General features: G+C 51.4%; 1 protein-coding gene and 1 long non-coding RNA gene across 7 annotated transcripts in view; one reads left to right on the top strand and one right to left on the bottom strand.

Moving 5' to 3' along the window:
* The first annotated feature begins 640 nt into the window (after positions 1–640).
* Rnf144a (ring finger protein 144A) overlaps positions 641–26,679 on the top strand; it is a 96,097-nt gene continuing 70,058 nt past the window's right edge. For 2 of the 5 annotated variants that reach the window (XR_013429300.1, XM_078029720.1), the window contains exons 1-2: positions 644–824; positions 22,753–22,954. Coding sequence is in view for 3 of the 5 variants with exons in the window: in XM_078029720.1 (XP_077885846.1) it covers positions 22,882–22,954 (73 nt within the window). In the remaining 2 variants the exon portion in view is untranslated. Of the gene's footprint in view, positions 825–882; positions 3,526–22,752; positions 22,955–26,679 lie in introns of those variants that run through there. The other 3 variants (XM_078029723.1, XM_078029721.1, XM_078029722.1) reach the window with 3 other exon arrangements.
* Positions 3,676–11,504, bottom strand: LOC144369479 (uncharacterized). 2 transcript variants are annotated; one of them, XR_013429302.1, is made up of 3 exons: positions 11,349–11,504; positions 4,106–9,985; positions 3,676–3,988 (listed from the first exon to the last, which is right to left on the bottom strand). It is a non-coding gene; the product is annotated as an uncharacterized LOC144369479 (long non-coding RNA). The 2 variants fall into 2 exon arrangements; XR_013429301.1 differs by having other exon boundaries at positions 3,676–9,985.

The raw sequence follows: 26,679 nt of genomic DNA, 5'->3' as shown, positions 1-26,679 counted from the left end.
GACTCCTGAAGAAGAGTCTGCGTGTCCTGTGTTTCATGCGCCTTCTTACATGCATGTCTGAAGTCATTTAGCTTTGAGAGGGAGGGGTAGGAAGACTATTTAGGAATTCCACGTTCAGTGATAGATCTTAGACCCTAAAGACCCAGAAATCTTGAGAAACAATCTATTCTGTCTGCATCCCAGAGAGTCACAGCCTGGCTGGCCATCAGGTTGCCCTCTCTTCTCCGTTCCCGAACACGACCAGGTAGTAGGGTGAAAAAACGATTCTTGTTGCCACGACAGACCACCCAGGTGAGGCTCTGCTAAGGCAGGCCCTTGCTCTCATCTGTCTGGCCCGTGGACAGCAGTATTCGCCTCCAGAGCCCTGGCCGCTCAGCTAGAGGCTCTCTCTAGCACCTCCATAAGAGCGGTAGGGTGGGTCACCCATTTCCTCCCTTTTTGCTGATATTGGTTCCCCCTGAGCAGGAACCAGGGGGCCACCAGCCCTGGGGGGACCTGGGCGCTCTCACAGGGCCTGGGGGTGCCGCCGGGCATTGAGGCGGCGGGCGCAGCGGGACGGCAGGGGGCGCTGGCGGTGGGGCTGGGCCGGTCTCCGCGTGCCCTCGCTGTGTGCGCGCTCGCGCCCCCGCCGGCCGCCGCTCCCCGCGCGGGCTGCGCTCAGGGCGGAGGGCGGGAGGGAATAAAGGGCGGCTGCCGAGCGGGACGGCGGGCGGCGCGGTGCGGAGGCGCGCACCGTGGGCATCGGCACCCCGCAGCCGGTTTCGGGCGGAGCCGTCGGAGCCGCACGCCACGGTGGAGTGGGAGCCCGGGCCGCGCGGGACCAGGTGGGTGACGCGCGCGTCCCTTTGTGTCGGCATCACTGGAGCCCGCCGCGGCGCGGGGAAGGCGGGACACGGCGCTGGGGAGCCAGCCTCAGGGTCGCGGCCGCAACTGCCCAGCGGATCCTGCTGGGCGCTCGGGTCGCTGCGGGGCAGGGGAGAGCAGCGGCGGCCTGGGCTGGGGACCGGCCAGTTTCGGGCCGAGGACACCCGCCCTGCCCTCTGTAGCCCTATCGGGATGGCGCCTGCGCCCCCGACGCGGTGGCCACTTTCGAAACCTCGCGCCCCGGGCGCCGCCCCCGGCTCGGCGGGGTGGGGGTCTGCAGTGCAGCGTCCCTGCGCTCCGGGCCAGGTCCCGCGGGCTCGGGGCTGGCTCCGCCCGTCACCGCGTCCTGGACAGAGCGAGAGCTCCCGGAGGGGCCCATGGCGCCGAAGGGCAGGTCCGGCCCAGGGCGTCCCCCGAGGTGCACACCAGGGCTCGGTGTCGCGACTCTCCGCACCCCCGCCTACTCCTACCTGCCTTTCCCGGTGCCAAGGCCACCAGCCCTCCCTGCCCAACCCCATACCGCCTTCCCCGGTGGCAGGGACGACCCGCTGTTCGGAGAAGTTCCCTGCAGGTCTGTCCCACTCTGCCCTCCACAGTCACTCCCTGGCCACCCACACCATCGGATTTGGTGGCTTGTGCAAGCAGGAGGCTTATTGCTCCTAGAGGAAGAATGACTTATTTTGCCCCAGTGGTCTTCACAGGCGTGTCTTAGGATGTCATCTCCAAAAGTTTGTTCTGTCCGTTTTTTTTCCAGATGGGGGTGGTGCTCCCTGAAATGCTGTCCCCAGCCTGCGTTGTGCAGGGTCAACAGAGAGTTAGATAAAACCCCAAGGAAGCATCAAGGAGGAATCCCTCCTGCCCCTGTGGTGGGGAGCAGGACTAGACCCCACACTGGAAGGGGACCTGACATCTTTCATTGAACAGTTTTTTTCCTGGAGTGAAGCCTGGGAAATGGAAGGAGCACTGGCCCCAGAGAATGGGACAGGGTGAGAGGAGTCAGCAGATGAAGTGTGTTAGTAACTTGCCAGGCAAAGGGCAGGGGTCTGGACACCCTGGGGGCTGTGGGAGTCTTCAGGAGGGAGGGCAAAGGAGAACAGGGTCAGGGCCATGTGAGGGAGGACCCTTGGGTTGGAGGTGGGCAAGGTGAAGGTGGTAGGAAGGGCCCCTTGGGAGGGAAATGCCTTACAAATGAATGGGTGCGCCTGACCTTTCCCAGTGACTCCAAAGGGGGGGCCAGAGACTTGCTTATTGGGTCCTCTCCTCCAGTGTGTGATTTGGGACCAGGTCTGTGCACTTTTCTAGTGCCTTCTGCGGCTTTATTTTTATTAGTCTTTAAAGAGTGTAAAAGAAATAAGGCTGGAGAGGTCAACTGGGGACAAATCCTGAAGTTTTTGAATTCCAGGGCTTTGGGCTTCACTCTGTGGTGTTGGGAGCCGTTGATGGTTTTGGAGGAAAGTGGGCAGTCTGAGCCCTTCTGCAGAGTGGTTACTACAGTGGGGTGGGGGCTCAGCTGACCTGGCGCACAGTGACCATTGTGGATCTGAGAGACAGACTCTTGAAGGTTGTGACCTTCTACCTACAGTACTTGCTAGAGTCCACGTGGAGTGAGGACCACTTGAGAAAATGGGTATACACAGTCCAGTTTGAATGGAATGGAAAATTTCCAGAATCAGCACAATTTGAGTTTCTGCAGTATGTGCTTTTAAAGATGCCCTAGTTCTGGTGTTGGTACCCCTCCCTGCAGGGGGAACTAATCAAGGGTATGAATGCTGCAGTGCTTGGGGGTTTTGGAAACCCAAGAGTCCTGACAAATGTATTTTATAAGCATATTCTGGTGCCCCTGGTTTGCTTGCTTCTAATCCCTGTTTCCAGACTATTCCTAGACCACAGAACTTCTCTTGGGGACTTAGTGTAGCTTGGGGCTTTGAAAGGCCTTCACACACTCTTAACTGGAAGCTGTGGAGTTTTGCAGGCCATGTCCAGCCAGCCTGGCAGATCAAGGCCAGAAGCTGTGAGCCACGCTGCCCAGAGAAACTGTTTTTCCCACTGTGGTTCCTATTTGGCTTAGCTGCCTTCTTTTTTCAACTTTCTCCTCCCTGCTGGGAGGATGCCTGTCTCTACCACTGGGAGTCACAGAAGTAGGTGGGACTTTGCAGACAGCCCCCACTGTGGCCAGGAGGAAGTAGGGCTGGAGAGTGGGCAGGTAGTGCTGGTCACGTGGTGTGGGCTGCAGTGGGTCTAGCCTGGCACCAGGACTCAGGTCCTTTCTCTCCCTCTGCTCTTGCAGCAGGCTGGGAGTGCTTGCTCCTTGGGGAACCTGAATATCTGAAACCTCTTGGGGATATTGCACCTCAGAACTTGCCAGGCCATCAGACCCCCTGATTTCCTGGGGAGTGGGATCTCAGAGTCTGCCTAGAGACTGTGAGAGAGGAGAATCTTTTCAGACTATCCCTGTTTCCTCTGGGTTCCTTTCTACCTTCGAGATCCAAGAACTATGTCATTTGAGGTGCTTTCAGAGCCAGGCTCCTTCGCTGTCCTGGCCTTGCAGGTCCACAGGAGTACCTTTTCTTAATTAGTTGGAGAAATTAAATTGAAGCAACTATGAACACACCTGAGTGCACTGGTGCTGCATGACGCTGTGACCCAGCTGTCTGACCTTGGGTAAGTGTCTCCCCCTTCCTGCGAGGACCAGAGTTCCTTCAGGGTAACATTGACATGTTAGCCTAAATGTTTTTCTAGAGTCAGAAATAAAATTGTGCTGGTTCAGTGGTATTTTCGAGGAGAACCAATATTGCAGGGCAGCTCACCATGTGCAAGCATTTGTAAGGACTCTTTTAAGGAAAAAATATCTATATCTTAACTTTCATAAGGATGGCCTTTCTCCAAGGGTGTTTGATGAGAAACAGGGCTCTAAGGCGGGTGGAGGAGTCCCCATCTTCTTTCCTTCTGTGAATCTGCAGTCTGAATCGGAATGTTCCTCCTGGCTGTTCCGCGGGATTGGGAGAAGGGCTTTCTCTAGGGAGCCAGTTCTGAGCTGGATGCAGTGGTAGCGGGAACACTCAGTTCCTTGAGGGCCCGAGGAAGCTTGGCAACCAGCGTTTTATCGTCTCCTCTGTGTTTGACCCTGGATATGGAGGAGACAGACTTAATATTCATTAAGCGTTGGCTGTGCGCCAGGCCCCAGCATCGGTGATTGGCTTGGATTCTGGAGCAGCTCTCACCCAGCCCAGTGTACACTTGCCTGTTCCTCCTTGTCAGTGGAGCCTGGAGCCGACGTGTCCCAGGTCTCACTCGTGCTAAGTGCTGAGTCTGAGTTTGAGCTCAGTGGCCTGTGGAAAATGATAGATGCCATGACCCGGAGGACATGCTGTCGGGGGAGGGGAAGCAGAAGCATTCACAGGTTGCTTGAGCCGGGAAGTCAGGGCAGCGCGGAGGGGCACAGAGTGCAGAGGGGCCCTGCTTGCTGGGCCTTGGAGGATGAATTGGAGTTAGCCAGATAAATTGGAGGGCCAAAGTCAAATTCGAGGCCTGAAAATGGCAAGAAACAGCCTGGAGTGGATAGAGAACATAGGAATGGCACAGAGGGGCGGAGCTTATCTGTAGGTTGGAGGATGGCGAGTTCCAGGTGGCCCCTTGCCTCTGAGAGCTGCCCAGGCTGATCCCCTCTAGCCCCAATGCCTCCATCCCTGTTTTCCTTTTCGTGGTGGTGTTCTGGAGGCCCTAGAGGTGTTGGAGAAGTGTGCCCTGCATTTCCTTCCTGTCCCTCCAGTGTGGCTTGGAGGAGGAGGGCTCAGGGGAGGGTGGTGGGCTGTCACCTGAAGTGCCTTTGCCCTTAGAGTTCAGGGGCAGCCTCTCCTACTAAGAGTGGCTCATGAGGACAGGGGGCCTCTCCAGGCCTCAGGCCATGGAGCTGGGAGCTAGCCCAGATGCAGGCTTTGGGCCAGCACAGCCCTGCAGATAGACACCTGTGGAGCAAAGGGGGAGCATCCGGTTCTGAAAGTGCCTGGTGGCCATTGCCCAGCTGCGTCATTGACTGAGCAGGGGTTTGTGTCTGACCTAGGAATATACATGTCTCCCTCAACAGCTGTTGGGAGAATGGGTTTCAGCAGTCCTGTGGAGCAGGGCATGCTAGATGCTGGATAGATGGTTGGTAGGGTTTCCTGGGAGGAGGGAACCTCAGAAACATCAAACTAGAATGTTTTTCAGGTGTACTCTGACCCCTGTGAACTGTGCAGACAGCCAGGAACCCAGCCTCTCAGTGCCCCTCAGAGTCTGGATGTCTCGGGGGTGACACGGCTCATAAGCCTCCTCTCCTGACCCTCAGCCTCCGCCTTGACTGGTCTGCTGTGCACGTGTTCTAGAGTGGCACCTCAGGTTCCCGTACCACGTGCTGGCCCCACCACCTGCCCTGGGAGATCTGCCCACGTCTCCTGAAGGAGGAGAGCCTGCTCTCAGAGGGTGCAGTCTTCCTGTGTCCCCACTCAGCCACAGTGGTGGGAGTCACCCCCTTTAAAAATATACAGGTTCAGCCACCAGCTGCCTCTCTTTCCTCAAGTTTAGACTTTTTCTTACACAGGTGTGTGCTGAAGCCAGCATCCATGCAAGAGTTATCAACTGGACCATCCTCTGTCTTGTCCAGGTCCAGACTCTTAGCAATCCTTGAAGGCCCCACACAAATGTCACCTTGTTCTTTACAGACATGGATTTACCCATGTGGGCCACTGTGGAGATGCAGTCCACTGAGAATCACCAGGTGGGTGACAGTGCAGGTCCACTCCTGAGGACCACCAGGTGGGCGACAGTGCAGGTCCACTCCTGAGGACTACAGGGTGGGTGACTGTGCAGGTCCACTCCTGAGGACCACCAGGTGACAGTGCAGGTCCACTCCTGAGGACCACCGGGTGGGCGACTGTGCAGGTCCACTCCTGAGGACCACCAGGTGACTGTGCAGGTCCACTCCTGAGGACCACCAGGTGACAGTGCAGGTCCACTCCTGAGCACCACCGGGTGACTGTGCAGGTCCACTCCTGAGGACCACCAGGTGGGCGACTGTGCAGGTCCACTCCTGAGGACCACCAGGTGGGCGACTGTCAGGTCCACTCCTGAGGACCACCAGGTGACAGTGCAGGTCCACTCCTGAGGACCACCGGGTGGGCGACTGTGCAGGTCCACTCCTGAGGACCACCGGGTGACAGTGCAGGTCCACTCCTGAGCACCACCGGGTGGGCGACTGTGCAGGTCCACTCCTGAGGACCACCAGGTGACTGTGCAGGTCCACTCCTGAGGACCACCAGGTGACAGTGCAGGTCCATTCCTGAGCACCACCGGGTGGGCGACTGTGCAGGTCCACTCCTGAGCACCACCAGGTGGGCGACTGTCAGGTCCACTCCTGAGGACCACCAGGTGACAGTGCAGGTCCACTCCTGAGGACCACCAGGTGGATGACTGTGCAGGTCCACTCCTGAGGACCACCGGGGGGCGACTCTGAGATTCAGGAGGTGGAGAGCTGTGGGGACCCCCTCCTGTGTCCTGGCGTTTTGCAGATGAGAACTGGAGGCACACACAGAAGGAGGAGGACAGCTCAGAGGGGGCTCAGGCCTCCCTCTGCTCTGGGCTCAGGACTTCTTCTCCTGCAGAAGGATTTTCTCCCCCAGGGGCTCCCATAGCAACATTTTTCAGAACCTAAATTGCTTTACATAATCTAATTTTAGTGATTTATGTAACTTAGTTCCTCCAGTGAGTTATGAGCTCCACAAAGGTAGGAACTTATTCATTTTGGCTTTCCCTTGGCGCCTATCCTGCTCTTTCTGAATGAAGCTTTGTTAAGTGGTTGACGACATGACAGAGTGGCCTGGTTCCAGAGGGACACCTAGGCTTGACTGTCATGAGGAAGTGGAGGGAGAGTTGGAATTCTGGTCTCCAGCACGAGCAGAGTTCACTGAGAATACACCTCCTCTCTACGGAAGGTCAGGTCACGGAGCAGTGCCCTGCAGGACTGTGGGAAGGCAGGTGTGGACGCTGGCTTGGTTTAGAGTGGGCATGGTTGAAGGCATCCTTGGAGGCCCAGAGTGTGGAGGCAAGGCCCTGGGGTCCTGTGGCTGGTAGCATGACCTGTAGAGGGCAGGCCAGTTCAGTGCTCGTGTGACCCAGGTGAGCCTTTGATGGACTTGCTGCTGGGCTCCTGCAGCCTGTGGTCTCCTGCGATGCCCTTGCAGCAGGAGATGTGGTGCTGGCCTCAGGATGTTGTGGTCTTGCAGAGGGAGTGATGTCATGGGTGACTGAGTTAGGCCAGGACTGGGTGCCGGCCTGTGCTCCTCCGCTCTCCTGGGAGAGGAAGCCAGGCTCTGAGGGGCTTGGTGGGCCCTGTCGGGGAGGGGTGGGCTCTGAAGAGGAGGGAGGTGGAGAAGTGCTTGGGCCGCTGTGGTGGATGCTCTCAAGGATGCCGAGAAGCAGGGTCTGCTGTGTGAACCCCAGCACCCCAGGAAGGTGGCATCGTCACCGTCATTTTTCTTTCTGAAGAAAGCCTGGGATGCTGTCAGTAGTACACGGTGGCAGTTTCTTGCAGGAGTGTTTGCCAGGTATGACAGGAGGGCAGGAGGTTCCTAGGCCTCCTCTTGAGGAGTGGAAGGGCTGCTAGTGGCCACAGAGTGCAGTGTGTGTGCAGCGATTCTGGTACTCAGGGTGGTCTCTGGCCCAGGAGCCTGCGTTCTGAGCTGCTTTGTTCTCCTGGTGGTGGAGGCACTGTGCCTTCACAGCTTGTGACAGGGTATGCCCCAGGGAACCTCAGCATTGGCAGGAGTGCAAGCTTGCAGAGGCCGGTGGGACCCGCTCTCATGTGATGGAGAGCACCAAGGAGCCAACTGGTCGCATTGGTTATTTTTTCCTTGTGTTGAGTGTCACAAGGTGCCTCTTGGTACTGTGAGCACTGCTGCACGGGAGTGTGGGGCAATGGGATGGATAGAGCTTCAGAAGGTGCCAGTGTTGGTGTCCAGGATGGGACACTTGTTGGCTGAACAGTGTATATTTCTTCTTAATCTCTTGCCAGGGTTGGACACTCCCAGTCTTTGGGGACAGATGTGAAGAGCTGGCTCTCTGTGCCCTTAGATCACAGTTCCTCCTTCTTGTCTCTAGGGAGCACTTGCCACGGCCCTGTGCTCTGAGCCAGTCTGGTCACAGGAGGCCAGCAGGGTGGTAGGAAACTGAATTTCTTAATCTCCTGCAAACTGCCTGCCTCCACGTGTGTCTCTCGTCCACTGCTGCTGCTCTTGGATCCCTTCTTTACTTTCTTCTGCTGTCACACACAGGGCAGAAGTGGCCAGATGTGAGAATGACATCTCCTTTTCATCCTAGGACAAACACAGGCAGGAAAGTCGGACTGTGATGTGAGCAAGCACAGGTGAAAGGGCTCGAGGTCCAGACCCCAGGTGATGCGTCACCTAGTCCCCAAGCTGCTTCCCCTTCCCTGCCTCTGTGCCTTCTCTTCTCGTAAGCACACCAGTCGCGTGGAGTACTGCTCCCCCCACTGTGGTCATCGTAATGTGACTGCATCCACAAGACCCTGTGAGCTCACAGACACACGTGCGGGCTCAGGAGTTGAGCACGTCTTCTGGGAGACACAATCCAGTGACCGTATAAGTGTGTATGTGCACACCCACATGTTAATTGTATGTTCACCAGTACGTGTTAGAATGCTTGTCTGGCAGCACACTCCCTGTTAACGAGGACTTGAACCACCAGGTGTCTGTCTCCTCAGTGACAAGGTGTTCAAGGGAGAAGTCTGCTGGCTGGTGCAGCTGTGGTCCCACTGAGAACCCAGGCTCTCTTCTTTCTGCCTCCCTGGGCTTAGCATCCTTTGCCTTCATGCGGGTCACCCGTGGTCAACATAGCTTGCCTCAGATGTGAACTTACATCTGTGTGTCTGGTTTCGGAGAGGTGGGGCAGTTGGTGGCCATGACATCTGCCACTGCCCTTCAGGGAGAGAAAAGTCTTTACCAAAGCCAGTGGGAGGGAGGGGGAGCCTCCCTCTGAGCACCGAGGGAGAAGCAGGTAAAGATTGCCCAGGAGTGCTGTCGGTGCCAGGCTCTGCCAGGCTTCTTTCCCCTCACCTGCTCTTCTGGAAAAGCAGGGGTCCACTGGAATGAGGTCTGTGTCGATGGGCATGTAGCCCTGGTGTGGTGGGGCCACTGTGCCTGTCGTCTGTGGGCACAGAGAGCAGGAGGGCAGCAGCCAGCACCTGCGGGGCTGTGCACGACAGGTGCTCCACGAGGAGCTGTTGACCAGTCCAGGGTGTTTCCCTTCCAAGGGGCTCAAATGCACAAGGAACACTTCCATCTGTTGTAATGTTCATGTATTATTCAGTTATATTGTCATGATTTGATTTACTTTTATTTGTTTGGCAAGATCTACTTGGTACTGGAGACTCAAGGGCAGACTGGGGACTAGAGGGAGGGTGGGGCTGGTGCAGCTTTCTGGAAGCAGGTAGGGCGTGGTGTTCTGTGGTCGGCAGTGCAAGGACTCAGCTCTGGAAATGTTGCCGTTTTATACATTCCAGTTTTGCTCTAGGAAAAACCACCAGAGGGAAGGCACTGGAAGCCCTCCCCTGGCGTTGTGGCCGTCTCTTTGTGTGACGTGGCAGGAGCAGCGTTTCTCCTGTGCTGTGGAGGGTCCTGCCTGAGTGACGTGCACAAGGACTCTACCTTCAGTTCCTCTGAGATGGCCTAGTGTTCCTGCGTGTGGATTGGCTGCTGGCTGAGTGTTTCTTATCTGCTAATACCTTAATCACTCCTGGGACTTGTTCCCCCTTGGCCTTTAGCTCTGCTTCCTTGACAGTGACCTTGTTTTCTCTCCGTCCCTGGCCGTGTGCAGCGGGTCCAGCTTCCCCCGCAGGAGCTGCCGCGGCCATTGTTGGAGGCCTCATCTGTGGCCTGGCAGGTGAGAGCTCTTTTCCTAGACGGCAGGACTTCTTCCTTGAGCAGCAGGAGACACTGGTGCAGACAAGTGGAGGGGAAACACAGCCTGTCTAGGAGCTGGCTGTCCCAACGGAGCTGCTGGCCCACAAGGCTCTGCACCCTGGACCTCTGCTGGTCCCAGCTGAGCTGTGCTGTCAGTGGGTGTCAAAGATCTCATGCAAAAAACAGAATGTAAGAAATAATTTTATGCAGTTCATATATTAAGCTATTAAATTTTGATTATGCTTGGTTAAATAAAATATTATTGAAATAAATTGCTCCATTTCTTTTTTTCTACAATCTGAAAATTCAAAATTATATGCGCAGCTCCCATTGCTTCCTTGGACCCATGGCCGCTGATCCGAGAGCCTTGGGGAGTGTTGCTCTCAAGGTTAAGGCCTGGCCTCAAGCGCTTGCTGTGGGTGAGGTCTCTGCCTTCCATTGGCAGGATGGGTGGCCCCTGCCCAATCCTCAAATCCTCCATGCCCCGTGTAGACGGGTGGAGAGGACCCTCCACACCTGGGTGTTCCCTCTAAACCCCTGTCCACTCCCAGCATCCTGGATAATAAATGGTGCTGCCCGCCAGCCGCCACCCTCTCGCCAGCCCCACTGTTCTCTGTGACCTCGGCCTCCTTTCTGGGCCTCTGTGCTTCTTGCTGTGTCCTTGCATCTACACCACCCGACATTTTCCCTGCGTCTTCTGAGTGTCTTGCCCTGGCCTGTTCCCACAGTTGGCATTCTTGCCTGCTGTCACCTGACACTGTGCTCCCTGCTGCAGACTGCCTGCCGTCATTGCTGACCTCGGCCTCTCCTGACCAGGCACCCTGGCTCTGGGATTACATCCTGGCCCGCCCCTTGGTACCTCTTCCACAGGGCCTCCTCAGTTTCCCTGCTGGCTTTGGCTTTGTGGGAAGGACGGGGAAGGAAGTGAGTCCCCCTTCACTCCCTGGACAGGACAGGACAGGCACGGTGCCAAAGGCTGGTGAGCTTTGCCAAGGGAAGATCTTAAAAAACCTGGAAATCAGCATGAGCTTCAGCGTACTGAAAAATACCCCAGCATTGGTGTGGGCCCATCTGTTTACTATCAGCAACTAGAAATGCCCTTGAGCCAACAGGAACTCGAGCACAATTAGAAATCATATCTAACCTGAAATAAAGTGTAATTTTTAAGGTCAGCCTAAAGGTTAGGCCTGGAAACAGAGCATATCCCCGAGTGGAGCACCGTCTTCTCCCAGTTCTGCAGGGGCATGTGGAGCGGAGGACCGTGTCCCACTCACTTTTGAATTTCCAACACAGGACCCTGTATACCCAATTTCAGCAAGCTGAACTGTTAACAAAATTATACCTCTCCCTCTCTCTCTCTCTATATATATATATACTATCTCCACACACATGCATACATATATATGTATTCATATATAGAATTACATGTATATATATTACACATTATATATGTATATGTATATATATTAGTATGTACAAATATAAAAGGGATTAAGATCTTACCTGAAGGTTTATGTATTCAAAAACACTCACCTCTGCAAACTGACCCCAAATGTGCTGCTAATAAAAATAATCATTGGGAAGTTGACACACTTTAGCTTGTGTGACTTTAAAAAGCCTTTGAGTCCTCCCCTGCGTCGACTGTGTACATTACCCACACCGCACTGTTCATGTGGGAACCAGTCTGGTGGCAATGTCACTTCTATTATGTGATGATAAATACCTTGGGAGATAAGATGAAGGTTTTCTTGGGAAACATGAAATGATTTTTTACAGAATTTTTTTTCCAAAGAGAAATTAGCTAAAAGGAGCTTTTTCTCTAAGAGGAAGTGGGCGCTGGGGCAGGAAGGAAGTGGTGTGAATTACCCTGGCGGGCAGGAGGAGTGGACTTTGGGGTCTGAGCTGGGGGAGGGGTGGCTTCAGGTTTTAGGCATTGTCCCATAGGCAGCTGCTCTTTGGGCAGTCCAGCTCCAGGAAATGCTGCTAAGAGTGGAGAAAAAGAAATGCTTTATGCACAGATGCTTCTCTTAGTGTGTTGTTTTTGAAAATAATAACCCCAAATGGAAAACATCTAAGTATGGTTAAGTAAATAGCATGCTCTAATTAGATAAGATTTTGGGAGATTGTGGCCATGGGAAAATGTTTGTAATATATTATTAAGTGAACATAATCGTGAGACCGAATTGTATGTGCAATATGATTTACAGACACGGAAAATATTCGAGGAAGAGAATCATAACTCACAGGGGGTCTGACATTTTTTTCTGTTTTTGATTCTTTTATTGTGGTTTTGCTGTTGGCCTCTGTATCCATGGATTCAACCAGCTGCAGACTGAAGGTATTCAGGGAACACATTTTCTCTGGACCGAACAGGGACTGAAGATGTCATTATTCCCTAAACCACAGCTTAGCAACTATTTATGCACCATGTTTTAAATGTTGCAGGAGTTTATAAGCACATACTGTGACATCTTCTGTAAGAGATTTGCACATTTGTGGATCTTGCTGTCCTTGCAGGTGGGAGCTAGAGCCAGTCCCTCGCTGGATACTAAGTAGTGCCTGGAGTTCATGACGTAATAGAGTTTAAAGCATTTTTAAATGTAAATTTTGACTTCCCCCAGTGCGCACCCAGACTTAATTTCACACGCAGCTGTAGTGTGTTTTCAGAGATAAGCCCTATATCTTAAGTGGATGTTTGGTTGCAAGGACCAAAAAAGAAACGATTAATAAACAAGGAAGAAGCCCTGGTGTTATAATAGGAGACGTGGGGAGAGAGCCCTGGCCCTGCTGCCAGGGGCACATGCTGCCCTGCAGACAGTGCCCAGGGCCACTGGACGGGAGCGTGAGCCCAGGATGCGCGCATCCCCTAGGGTGTCTGTGCTCAGACTGGTGCCAGACAGAGACGGAGGGGTGAATTCTGTGACTCTTGCCCGGGGCTTCCGGCCCCACTGGGACTTGTGCAGAGACCTCTCTGCAAATGTCCCCCTTGTGTCTGTCTATAAAGTGAGAGTGGCTCCAGGGCCACAGGTTGAAAGGACTCCTCTGACGATTAAAGGGATCGTGCCTATAGAAATTCAAAGAAGGATTTTAGGCTTGTCCAAAAGGTGATTCTCCAGTAGCCCTCAGAGCTTCCAGGTGGGGAGGCCGGAGGCAGTGGGGGCTGTGGGAACCCAGAGGACGCGCTGCCTGGAACTTTCAGACTCCGTCTGGAGAACAGTGTCCTGGCTGAACCAAAGACTGCCCTTCCTGCCTGCACAAACGGGGAACCTCGGGGCTGGGGCTGGAGCTGGCAGAGGAGCTCTGGCCTGGCATACAGGACGCCCCGAGGTCCTTCCCGAGCACCACGAAGCACACCCAAGAGGGAAAGATGTGGACCTGCCTCGACTGCTAATTTCTCTAGTTTTCAATCAACGATAAACAGCTAAATGAAAAACAAATCGCCTTCTCCTCCTGTCTCCATTTTTCTGTTTGGATGGTGACTTTGCAGTGAACTTTGAACATGGCAGCCACCCAGGTGCTGTCTACGCCTGCGCTTGGAGAACCAGGCTTTGGGGGCCTGCCACCCTTTCCGTTGCCTGTGCGCGTAGTGAAGGGAGAGCTCCTTGGTCTGCTTCTGTGTTAGTGTTTGCACTGCAGGTGAGCACTGAGGCCCAGATATGACCTGGGAGTGGGCAGCGCTGCTGGTGGCTGGAATATTCTTGATGGAGCAGGTGGCTTGTCAGTGCTCTTCGGGTCGGCCCTGTCCCTACTCACGCTCCGCCTGCTGGAGCGTCCATTTCTGAGGAAGTGGAGTTAACATCTGCAGCTCTTCCATAGCAAACTGTCCTGTCTCTCCTCACAGTTGCATCAGCTTTGCCTCATGAACTGGGATGCACTGCTGTAGTGTGTCCGTGTTAAGGATTTTTATGTCTTCTTGGAAAATTGACCCCTTTATTATTTTGTAATGGTCTCTTTTTGTTTCTGATGAGCTTTCTGTTTTGAACTCTGCTTTGTCTGAAATTAACCTAGCTTCTCCAGCTTTCTTTTGATTACTGTTAGTACAATGCATCTTTTCTTCACCCCTTTACTTCTAGCTGCAATCTTTGTATTGAAAGTGGGTTTCTTGCAGACTACAAATAACAGTTCAGTATTGCTTTTTTTTTTTTTTTGTACCAGGGATTAAACCCAGAGGGTGCTTAACTACTGAGCCACATCCCCAGCCCTTTTTATTTATGTATTTATTTTACTTTGAGACAGGGTTTCACTAGGTTGTTTACAGCCTCACTAAGTTGCTGAAGCTGGCTTTGAACCTTTGATCCTCCTGCCTCAGCCTCCCGAGCCCTGGGATTACAGGTGTGTGCCACCTTGCATGGCCAGTCTTGCTTTTTCATTCACTCTGAAAAATCCATATCTTTAAACTGATATGTTTAGGCCATTTATGTTTAAAGTGACTATGAACATGGCGGGACCAATACCTACCATATTGGTAGCTCTTTTCTCTTTATTGCATCTATTTGTCTTTCCTCTTTTTGACTTCTCTGGTTGAATGGTTTGAGGGATCCCATATTATCTACTGTATCATGCTATCAATCATACATTTAAACATCATCTTTAATGATTGCCCTGGAGTTCGCGATGTAACTCAGATCTACTTTTAAAAAGCATGGCACCACCAGATCACACAGCACGTGCGCCTTCTAGCAGAGTGTCACAGTCCTCCCTCCCATCCCTGTGACGAGCACAGGTGTGACTCTGACTCCAGTTTCCCCTTTCTCTCCAGATTTTGGAGAGTGTTTTTGTCCTGGGGCCTCAGTTGTCTGATGGCCTCAGAAGTGGTTGGTTTTCTTTTTCTCCAGCCTTTTCTTTTAAGGATTGGTGTACATTGGTGAGATCTTAGGTCTCCTCCTTCACAGTTTGTACCCACGTGCACGGCTTTGCCCCTGTCCCCCATGTTCAGTTACAGCCTCGTGAGAGCCCTGGCCATGGTAGTGCAGTGGGCTCAGCTGACGCTGTATGAGGCTGGACAGGTGAATGGTTTGGGGACGTGACTGTCTACCCAATGCTGATCTTGTGAACACTCTAGTGCCCTCTCCCAGCTTTGAATTTAACATCCCATTTCATCAAAAATTACTCCTGGCACTTCTGCGTACGTTGGGAACGTAAAATGTCTTGCGGGCTGATAACTTTTTGTCCTATTACGCAGGAAATGATTCTCTTGATTCTCTTTGCATGGATAGTTTCATCTTCTGTCATCCGTGGGACATGATAAAATTGGTTTCCAGCTGTTAGGCATCCAAACACCTTTTAACAAAAATGTAATGAATGACTTTGATGGAATTATTCCAAGAAATATTTTATTTAAACTTTAGTTTTTTAAAAAAGGAACTAAAAAAGAAGCCAGACATAAAAGGTTCGATATTATATGGCTCTTTTTATATGTAAGATCCAGAGAGGAGGTAGAGCCACCTGCAGAAGGCAGACTGCAGGTGGTGCCCTGGAGAGGAGGGCCTGCAGGGTGGCTGCTCCTGGGTCAAGGAACCTTTTGGGGAGATAGGAATGTTCTGGAACTAGGTTATATTGCTGACTGCATGACATGGTGAATGTGCTAAATGCGCTGACTTAAGTTAAAACAGTTAACTTTATGCTCAGTGGATTTAACTTTGATTTAAAAATACATATAATACGTTAAATATGTAACAGTACAAAATCTTATGGTGCAAGGCGATCTTCCTCCGGCCCTGGCCTTCAGTCTTCTGAACCGGAGGCGTGTGTTACTGCCGATGGTGGCTTAGGTACAGGTTCTCCCAGTGTCAGATCCCCCACCTCCACCTCCTGCCACATACCATCTTTAGATAGAAAATACTGTGCATTGCTATTTGGACCCCCCACCCCCACCCTGAACAGCACATACAAATCTACCTTATTCCTTTTCAAAGTCAGTCAAGGGAGCTGCTTTCTGAGTTCTGTATAGTTAGTGTGTGTTTTCACTCACCATTCTAAATAAACTGGTTTTTCTCTGGGGTAAAGCCTGTACTAAAACAAGCTTCTTATTTTGTGCCTAATTCAGTATCCAGTCGGGTAAATCAACTGGTTCTTTGTGAGCAGTTTCAAGCCTAAGAATTAGCTTCATTTTTATGAGTAATTTCTTAGAATTAGGAATGATGGCTAGAATTAGCCAAGTGCCTTTTATCACAACAGAGAAGTTTAAAAAAAAAAAAAACCATTTAATTAATTGATAGCCAGTGAGCCAATGAGTGTGCTCCATAGTTGTAACTCGGCAAATCCCTTCATTGCTGAAGAGTACTTTATTTTCCCCCAGAGAAGGCAAATGAGAAATGACTCTCCTCGAGGCAGCTCTGAAGGGGCGACTGTGAGGCCCTGGGTTTCCCAGGGTGCAGCCCCATTGGAACACGATGCCTGTCGACAGAGAGGCGCTTTATTGAAGCCGGACAAGACCGCCATTCATACCGCAGTCAAACAGATCATGCATGGGAACCTCCACTTAGGGTGGCTGCCGAGCTCAACTGCAGAGAACTACACTGTTTATTTGTTTTTGTTTTGAAATATTAAATTGGGAAGCTCAGTGGCCACTGAACAAGTCAGGCTTGGGGGTTGAACGCTTGGGGGAGAAGTAGAGAGAGCCGTCAGTTTCTGGTATGTAATGTGCCAGGAATTGTGAGTGCCACCTTGTGAGCGGAGTGTCACAGGTGAGCACAGTCCCAAGTGTCCATTCACCAGGAGAAGACAAGCCTGTGAGGGAAGAAAAGGAGGAGCTCCCCGAACCTGATTCCTCTTGATTTTTGGAGAGACCCAGCCCTAGAGATTTGCTTCAGAGAGCTGGGAATACAAAGAAATGGTGTCTTTGGGTGGGATTTTAAGTCTGGAGTTTGCAGTACATTGCATTTAGGATATACGATCCATTGTGAGACAAAAGAAGTTATTCTTCTCAGTGTGTGGAAACTTATTGGTAAAGTAAGCTATGCCAAACATTTCAGTCTCTGAAAATTTCAAGTTGCAAATGCAAAAAGTCAGAAAAAAAGTTCAAAAAGTAATAAAGTGAAAGTAAGTACAATTCCCTGTGGTCCCATGGAGCGATCATCAATAGGTTTTCCCACTTTGCCTTCTTCTAGAGACATCGTGTGTTTTGTTATGCTCACGAATGCCGCCATACTATGTAAATTGTTGTGTTCTACACTTTTTATTTTGTGTGTGTCTCAAACATCTTCACACGCCAATGCTTGCAGGACCAGCTTGTTCTTCACTAGATGGACAGTGCTACATGTTGGTGGACATTTAAGTAGCTCTCCAGGTTTTCTCTTGCAAAGGCTCTGCACTAGCCATCAGACCTCCCCTCTTCCTCCTCCTCCTCGTCTGGGTCTTCTCCGTGCCTTCCAGGCCCTCCTTCGTGTTAGCTGAGGACTTTCTCGGCTGAATCACTACATTTTTTTTGCTGCTCCTACTTTAGCCATGTCTGCATCCCCATAGCAGGTCCTCTTAACACTGAGACCCCCTTTTTCTCCCTCTGTATCTCCCTGTCCAGCCCGTTCTTGTGATAGAGCCAGGATTCTGACATCAGGGCATCATGTCCTAGTCTCTGACCCCCGCCTCTCAGTGCAACTGACTTCCTTTTACCTGACCTTTAAAAACACTCTCACCCTCTAAACATACCTCTGGCCGCTCTTCCCTTTCAGTGTTCCCTGCCACCTTCTGTTCTTACTCTTCTTTCTGGAATGTTGTTCTGCTCCCTACTTTCATCATCACCTGGCAAAACCCCAGCTTTGGCTAAGCCCAGCTTCCTGCAGGCTAGCAGATAAATGTAGCTGGAGAGAAAGCCTCGCTCCTGCTGCCCAGGCACCTGCCGTGTGTGACCAGAGCCTCCCGGGCTCCCTCACCCAGGCTCAGCAGCCTGCTGTGTCCCCTTAAGTTCTGGAAAGGTCACTCTGCAGGCTGATTCCTGTCCTGTGACCTCTGAGCAGGCCCTGTGCTGCACCTGTGCCTTGGCCTTGGAGGTCCCGAGGCTTCCTCCTCAGGCCACTGCTGTCCTTTCCATGTGACACTATGCTCAGGAGCTCATGAGGTCTCCTGAACGTAACAGCATGGACCCTGGGGGCTTCTCGGTCTGCAGCAAGATGAGCCTCAGGAGCCCATGCGTGCCACTGGTTCGTTCCCATTTGGGTACCGTGGGCATGAGGGCTACCCCAGCCTCTGACAGCTCAGTTCACACAGTAGCTCAAGACCGAGAGCTGGAGCACCGTCATGCCCTCCCCTCTCTACCTGCCTAAAGTCAATCGCTTCTGCAACTGCCTTCAAAACCCACCTGGCTCTTCTCCTCTCGCCCTCTCCCCCTGCTCCAGGAGGTCCTGCCTGCCCCTCTGCTGGCCGAGGGGTCCCTGTGTGTTCTCCTGTCCAGCTTCCTCCTTCCACTCGAGTCTCACTTAAAATATCAGAGGCCGTGAGGAGCAACCTAAGAAAATAGTACCTTCTCCTTCTCCTGGGTTTATTTGATTGTTTCTCCTTTTATCTCTAAGATAAGGCGTGTGTGTGTGTGTGTGTGTGCGTGTGAGCCTGTATGTGACTGTGTGTACTTGTGTGTGTGTTTGTGTAAACTGAGACTACAGTGGTTCCAGTGGTTGTCTCTACTCTTTTTTTCTATGTTTTTTCTCATATGCTGGTTATTTTAGCGATTTCACCTGTTCTTACTTCCTGTGCGTATTGAACAAGGAGAAGTCTTATAAGTAACTTACTAACAGGACCCTTTTATATTCTTTTACATGTTTCTGCATCAGATTGGCTTTCTCAGGTTATTTTAAACCTTTGAGTCTTTTGTCCCTAATTTGAAGCAGTGTCCATGTTCATGTGAAAGATTTATTGGCGTCATCCCAGGAGCACATTGTTAAGAAGTGGGGGCCTCTCCTTGTGTGGGCTTCAGTGGATAGACAGCAGGGTTCTTTTTGGTTTTCCTTTTTAGTTTTTTGTACCAGGAATTGAACTCGGGGTGCTTGACCACATCCCCAGTCCTTTTTACTTTTTATTTTGAGACAGTATCTCACTAGTTCCTTAGGTCCTCACTAAATTACTGAGTCTGGCTTTGAACTTATGCTCCTCCTGCCTTAGACTCCCAAGCCTCTGGGATTATAGGCATGTGCCACCCCACCTGGCCAAACAGTAGGTTTTTTGTTTTTGTTTTTAAGTACCTTGAAGGGTCTCATGTGGGCATAAGGGCTGCTGTGTGGCCTGAACTCGGGAGTAGGGGCTCATTCCACTCCGCATCCTCCTCCAGCATCTCCGTGAGTCGTGGGGGTGCAGGAGCAGGTTGGGGAATGGAGGATAGTCCCCACATGCATTGTTCTGCAGAAGCAGGCATGGACGACTTCAGGGCTTGCTCGGAAATCCAGGGAGAGGGACTGCCGACTCTGGGTCCTGGCTGCTTTATCACCGAAGATCTAGGGGATTAGTTCTTGGTTCCCAGGAGGGTGCCCATGGCTGGAGGCTGTACGTGAAGAAGGCGCAGGTCAGTGGCCACGCACAGTGCTGCTGCCCTTTAGAGCTGTGCCTGCTGGTGCCCAGGCAGTGCAGACGGGAGCCAGCCTGTGGCAGTAGCTGGGGAAGGTGGGGACAGGGGCTTTGCCACCTGCCGACAGCCCAGGGAGTACACAGGGCTCCCAGCACCCTCCTGGCAGAGGGCTCTGTGGACGCTCTCCCTTTCCTAAAGCTTTTCTTGATGCAGCTCAAAGGGCTCTGACTACGGGTGCCCCAGCTCAGCAGAGAGCTCTCCTTTCTGCTGGAGGTGATCATTCTATTTACAGTCTCTTTACCAGGGAGAAAATGGCAGAAAGGTGGAGCAGAGGGGATGTATTTTGTCTTTGTCTGCAGGTGAGAATTTATTGCCAAGTGAGGCAGAAAATACACACGTAGCTTAGTGGTGCAATAGATGTCTTAATGCTGTCAGGGCAGAGCAGGCAGGGCGGTAAGTAGGTGAGAGGGCTGCTCAGCCCAGGGCCAGCAGGTGTCTGGAGTCGGGTCACTCTGAAGCTTTAGCCTCAGCAGCCTGCCTACCACCCTGCAAGAATATCAGCACTCTCAGGCTGGGTGGGGGCAGAGTTGCTGTCTTAGTGAGTGGGCGGCGAGGAAGAAACACCACCATGAAGATGCGTGAGTCCGTCCAGCAGATTCCTCATGGCTTTCCTTCTATCTGGAGTCTGGGATAGTGGTGCCAGGATGGAGGGGCAGTAGAGGCCATGAACATTATTCTTTGCTTCCTGATCAGAAAAGCCTAAAAGTAAGCAGAGTTCACATACCAGCGTAGCAATCCCGACGAGCAAAGCTCTACTCTGAGAACAACACTTGGGAAATTCTAATGTAATCTTGCCTTGCCCTTTAATTTTATTCCAGTAGATGTGTTTCTTTCTTTTAAAATATAATTTTGTTGAGATATCATTTACATAGCATAAAAGTCACCATTATAAATACACTTTTTTTCTGCTTTTTAACGTATTCTGAGTGTTGTAACCATCACCAGTACTTAACTCCAGGACAGTTCAGTAGCCTCTGAAACTCCTTGTCCATTAGCACTCGTTCCTGTTCTCCCATGCCCCAAGCTTCTGCAAACCAGTGACTTAGCTCCTGCCCCTATGGATTGTCCTGGTGTTTCATATAACTGATTTCATGCAACATGTGGCCTTCTGCATCTGATTTCTTTCAGTCTGTCCAGTATTTTCAGGATACGTCTTGCAGCGGGAATCCGTGCTGCGATCTGTTCTGTGGCTGCATCCAATGTTTGGGTATACCACCCTTTATTTTTACCCATTGACCGGTTGATGGTTGTTTTCACTTTTTGGCGATGGTGAATGATGCTGCTTTGTACATTCATGAATAGGTTTCTGTGTGGAGCTGTCTTCTGTTGCCTTGGCTGGTATACACCTCCGTGTGCGGTTCCTGGATGTGGCAGTTCTGTGGATGACCTTGAAGTGCTGAACCTTTTCTCAAAGCAGTGGCTCCACCTAACTTCCCGTGCAGTGTTTTATGAGGTCTGACTTCTCCACATCCTTGCCTGCACTCGTCCATATCTGTCTTGATTCTAGCTTGTGGGTATGAAGTGGCATCTCACTGAGGTTTGGATTGGCATTTCCCTATACCAGTAATCGTGTTGAGTATTAAGTATCTTTTCATGTGTTTTTGACCATTTGATTATTGTCTTTGGGGAGAAATGTCTATTTAAATCCTTCTGGTTGACTTTTTATTGTGAAGTATTCTTTGAGTATTCTGGATATAAGTTCCTTATCAGATATATAATTTGAAAAGATCTTCTCCCATATTGTGGGTTGTCTTTTCACCTTCTTGGTGGTGTCCTTAGACACACAAACATTTTTAACTTCGGTGGAGGCCTTTATATCAGTATTTTGTCCTGTTGCTTCTGCTTTTGGTGCCATTGGTAATCTAAGATGATGAAGATTTATTCTTATGTGTTCCTCTGAGAGTTTTATAAGCTTAAGTCCAACATTTTGCTTTAGAATCAAGTTAACTTTATGAAAAGGATAAGGCTTGCATCTAGATTCAGATTTTTTTTTTTTTTTTTTTAGCACCATTAGTTGAAAAAACTATTATTTAGCCATTGAAATGTCATGGCACTCTTGTGAAAAATCAGTTAACTACAAACAGTCTCTGGTTGCCAATTCTAATTTATCAATCTGTGTCTTCATGCTGGTATTACGTTGTCTGATAGTAATATAACTTTCAAGTAAGACCTGGTGGTAGGAAGTGTATCTTTTGTAAGTTTATTTTTTTCCCAAGGTTATTTTGGCTATTCAGGTTTTCTTTTTCTCTGAATGAATTTTAGAATCAGCTAGTCAATTTTTGCAAAAAATAAAATGAAGTTTTATTAGAGATTACATTGGATATAATTAGGTTTTAATCAATTTTGGATGTGCTACTATCGTAACAATATGAAAAGATAAGGCTTGCATCTAGATTGAGATTTCTTGTTTTTGAACTTGGGACATCTTTCTCTTTATTTAGGGCTTTTTAATTTTTATTTATTATTTATTTTAGTGATGTTCTGGTAGTTTGCATTATACAAATCTTACCTGTCTTTTGTTAAATTTTTTTCTTTTTGGAACTGGGGATTTAACCCGGGGGTGCTTTGCTACTAAGTATATACCTGACCCTTTTTTATTTTATTTTTTTTTTTGTTTCAAGACAAAGTCTTGCTAAGTGGCTGGGGCTGGCCTTGAACTTGTGACCCTGTCTCTGCCTCCTGGGTTGTAAGGATCACAGATATGTGACACCATTCCCAGCTTTTGTTAAGTTTGTAATTATCTTATTGGTTTTGGTGCTGTTCTAAAGCGAGTCTCATGTAAGCGCATTTGGGTTTTGCCTGTTCTACCACTGTCCTCCTTCGCCTGGAGTGTGTCGGCCATGTCATGTGGCTAGTGACCATGTGGGACGGACGTCAGTCCAGTTATTGCTTGGTTTCCCATAGCTCTTCTTTTTCATGTTCCTGTGGTCCTCTGTTTTGCTTTTTGTGTGATTATTAAATAGATGATCTCTATTGTACCATTTTAATTCCCTTTTTGTTTATTATTCACTTTAGAGGTTTTTTCCCAAGGTCGCCCTTGAGGTCAAACCCTCCCTGTAGGAGAAGCATTGGCACAGGCTTGGTGCAGAAGGAAAGCAGGGGACAGGAGGGGACACACTGGGGTGATCTGTGTTCTGAGAATGGCATGTGTTGGTGGACTGATCTGTTAACCTTGGTGGAATTTGGTCTTTTACTTAGTAAACCTCAGTCCTTTCTCTGCTTCACTGTTGTGCTTCACAGATGCTCGAGTGGTAAGATGTCTAGTGGTTATGCCCAGCCTTCCCTCTGGACGCGGTGGTGTGAGGGGTGGGTGCCAGGGACCACTGCCCCTGCCAGCCTTGCTACGCAGCTCCTGACCACCTGCGCCCTTCTCTGCCTTCCCAGGTATCTCACTCCCTGCTGGGTCTGAGGCTCCCAGGGGCCCCCTTCCTGGTCTGCAGGGACCTCCAGGACCAGCGCTCTTGTCCCACCTCTCCTGTGGGCACCCAGCAGGAGGGAGCAGCCTGCTGCTGAATGCACATCTACACAGCAGGACCCCAGGACCTAGCAGGAAGGTACTGCGCTCCGCCCCTGGGACTTCTCACAGGTAATTCTGAATTTGGGAAGTAAATGAAGGTGTGGAAACCTTCAGCTGCTCCTCTGAGAGGAGTCTCAGCCGTTGTTGGGAGAGAGTGAAGGCTGTCTGGCTGGATTTTTCCATCCTCTTACCCAGCAGTGCCCAGGCAGATTCCCAGCATGTCTCCTTGAGAGAACTTTAAGGAACACCCTCAATCCATTCAGCTGTTGTGGAATTTGTGCTTTGCGAAGATTTCATGAGTCCTCCTTTTCTGCTCTTAACAAGCAGGTGAGACTGACATTGCTAATCTCATGTTGCAGACCGGAAACAGATGCAGGAGGACAGAGATGTATCCAGAGTCTCAGGGGCTCATTGATTGAGTGAGAACATGTGGCTTAACTCCCATGTGTGCCTCGCCCTGTTCCCGGTGCTACACGCAGTGAGCACAGCAGCACAGGTGCCTGCTCTTGTGCAGACAGTGCAGCTGGAGGTGTGAGTGGAGCACAGGATGCTGGGTCAGGCACAGAGAGGTGAGGAGCCAGCAGAGAGCGGGCTGAGGTGGGAGAGAGAGCAGTAACCTGGCATGTCCTGTCCTGCAGCCACTAGGGGAATTCTGGGTTTCAAGGTGGAAAATGTGCGTGGGGTTTTAAGCAGAGGAGGAGGGGAATCTGCATTCCACCTTAACAGTCTCATTCTGGCCTCTGGGCTGGGAACTGCACGGGAGGGGTGGGGGACAAGAGTTGGATCTGAGAGACGATCTTGGAGGCCGCAGGAGATCCACTGTGGACAGGACGATGGAGACGCGCTCCTTGGTGACTGTGAAAGTAGAGCAAAGTGGTCACTTTCTGGAAATGTTTTGAAGACCGATCCCTTAAGATGGCCCGATTGAGTGGGTGTGGGTGTGAGAAAAAGAGGAATAATGGTGATGCCAAGAGGTGGAGCTCCAGTGAGTTTCCGGAGTTGGAACCTCCTGAGAAGGGAAGGGCTGTGGCCAGAGAAGGTCTGGTGACAAAAAGAGACTAGGAGATGGGATTGGAACACATTGGGATTGAAAGGACCCAGGACACGCAGTGGAGATGCTGGGTGGCCAGTGGTCTCCAGAGCTGATGTCTGTGCAGTCGGACAGCGATGGGAGTCTGGCCAGTGGCTGGCATTTGAAGGAATAAGATCAGAAGGTCCCGAGGGATGGAGGAGTTAAGGAGGCGGGAGCAGAAGGGGGGCCAGGCCAGAGAGGTAGGGAAGCCAGAGTGTGGCTTCTTGGAGGTCACTTGGAATCATTTCCAAATGGAGGGCGTGAGGGAGCTGTGTCCAGGTGCTTGTGGCCCAAGAGGGCTGGGGACCAGTGACACTGGGAGCCTGCTATCTGGGTCACTGGTGGTTTGGGCGTGGATATTTTTGTCTGGTGGCTGTGGCTGCACAAGCCTCATTGGAAGGCAGCGCCACTGGGAGGAGTTGGAGCAAGAAGGTGCGCAGGTGCTGAGCTTCGGTTGCCAAGCAGGGCAGGAAGGAGCACCATTTGGGGTGGAATTGGTGGTGAGAACCAGTCGGGAGAATGGGTTTAGTTGGGAGCACTCAGCCCAGTGCTGGAGAGGTTGAGTGACGTCTCAGCGTAGGACAGAGCCCGACGAAGCCTCCTTGTGCAGGAGGGAAGTCGGCTTGCGGGAGGGTGAGTGGCTGACTTCAGGAGAGGCACGGGGTGACTCCAGGGAGGGACCCAATGGAGGATATGTGGTTGTCACTTGGAGGGGAAGGTCCTCTTATGGTTGCTTGTCTGTTCTTTGTGAAGTAGTCACCGAGGGCCACTGAGTTTGCAGACAAGAGGCAGGGAGCACACCAGAGCTTGTGGCTACAGATTGAAGGTCCCGTGCAGGGGATTGTGTCCTCCCCTGACAGCCAGCTGGGGAGGTAAAGGCTCACCCTACATCAGAACGTGGTTGAGGCAGAGTGAGGCTGGCTTTCAGTGTGCAGGCGAGACAGGACACTCCTCACAGTGGGGACGGAGCAGGGGCAGCGAGGAGACGGCACGTTAGGCTAGATGGCTGGCGATGCAGGAGGACGGTCAAGTGCCAGGGGCCGAGGCACGGGGGTGGCTGGGCTGAGGCCTTGGACGTGGTGTGTGGAATTGGGAGACGGTGCATTTGTGGGAGGTGACGGTTCTGTTGTTCCTTCCCCTGGCCCGGCACCTGAGTCCCCCTGCCTGGCGTGTTTTCATTGTGTCCACTTGGGAAGTCTTCGGGCGGCCACTGCACGTACCTACATGACCAGTTTGCCCAGTTGGAGAACAGGGAGTATTTGGCTGCCTGTCGCTGCCCCTCTCGGTGCCGAGTCGCTGTGGTCAGGACCTTGCCCTGGGAGGGGGCTGTCCCCATGGAGGACGAGTACAGCACAGCCTTGTATCTTTTCAATCCCAAACGTGAACGCTGTGGGACTCTCGTGTCCTTGTCTGCAAGGTGCTTGCTGGTCCGGGGGTCCCTAGACTCTCCCAGGTCTGAGGGCAAGAGTGAGCACCGTGGGAAAGAGCCCCGAGGCCAAGTAAAGCTCCCGTTCCTTCCTGCGTCTGCCCACACCCACTTCCCAGGATCCTCCTTTTTGGGATCTGCCTCAAATTGTAAGAATTGTGAAATAGCTTCATATTCACAAAAGACGTAGTCAGAGGCCAAAATACCAGAAAATGACATCCTAGCACAAACAAAGAGATTTTTAAATGTTTAGGCTTGAAATGAAACATATTTCATCATGGTAAACACCAGACTTCTTACTTAGGTGATTCAAGTATCGGAATCAGAAAGATAATTTTTATTTTATTTTTATTATGTTTTTATATTTCAAGTGCAGAATATCATTGGTTAAAAAAGGAAATCTTTGGCTGAGAGACTTTGGCTTGGCCTTGACCGTGCCGGGCCTGGGGAACAGCCAGGATCTGGAGAAGTGCAGCTGCTCTGTGCTCTTCACCGCTCTGTTCTGGGCTGTTGGCCCGTAGGGCAAAGGTCCCTTGAAAGCCCCAGCTAGAAATGCAAATATCAGCCCAGTGCCCTTCCAGTTCTCCACGGTGCTGAGCCACCGACAAGGAGAAATGAGTGATATTTTTAGAAAAGGAAGTGGTTGGAGATGCTGTTCGGAGATGTGATGGACAGCATTATGATAAATAGTAACAGCCACATTTTGCACAGTGAACTCGGTACGTTTTGTTTTTTTGTTTATTTCCATTTTTGAGTGCTCAGGGCCTTTTGGATGGACGCTCATTGCTGGCTAAGACGCTGACCCTTGCTGACTGAGTCTCCTTGGTGCCTACACACAGTGGAGGGTGGGCACCTGCAGAGTGGACAGGAGGTGCCTGGCCCTCCAACCTACATGAAGAGGTCTTCCTCAGGATCAAGGGTAGATGTGGAGTTAGCAAGTCCCCACCACATGCAGGGCTACCTGCCGCTGGATGTGGGAGCAGACCCAGGCAGCTTCTTTCTGTGGAGACAGGAGTCTCTCAGAGTTATGTGAGCAGGCTCAGGAAGTGAACTGCAGCTCCACAGGCCTGAGCCAAGGCCTGAGCCAAGGCCAGAGCACATCTAAGGCAGCACAGCCAAGACCCCGAGCCTGTGAGGGGGAGCAGAGGAGCAGAGCCGGAGAGCTCAGACGCAGTGCTGGGCTACAGTGGGGCTGGAACCCAGGTGAACTTCTGCAACCTCAGGAGTAGGGTGAGCGGCTGAGAGCCACGAAAACATGTGAAGATGAACGAGGGAATTAAAACAGTGTGCTTCGCA

The sequence above is a fragment of the Ictidomys tridecemlineatus genome, chromosome 12 (assembly GCF_052094955.1).
Source record: "Ictidomys tridecemlineatus isolate mIctTri1 chromosome 12, mIctTri1.hap1, whole genome shotgun sequence".
Classification (NCBI taxonomy): Eukaryota; Metazoa; Chordata; class Mammalia; order Rodentia; family Sciuridae; genus Ictidomys; species Ictidomys tridecemlineatus.
The sequence above is the reverse complement of the archived record's forward strand: the minus strand, read 5'-3'. Positions and strand labels throughout refer to the sequence as shown.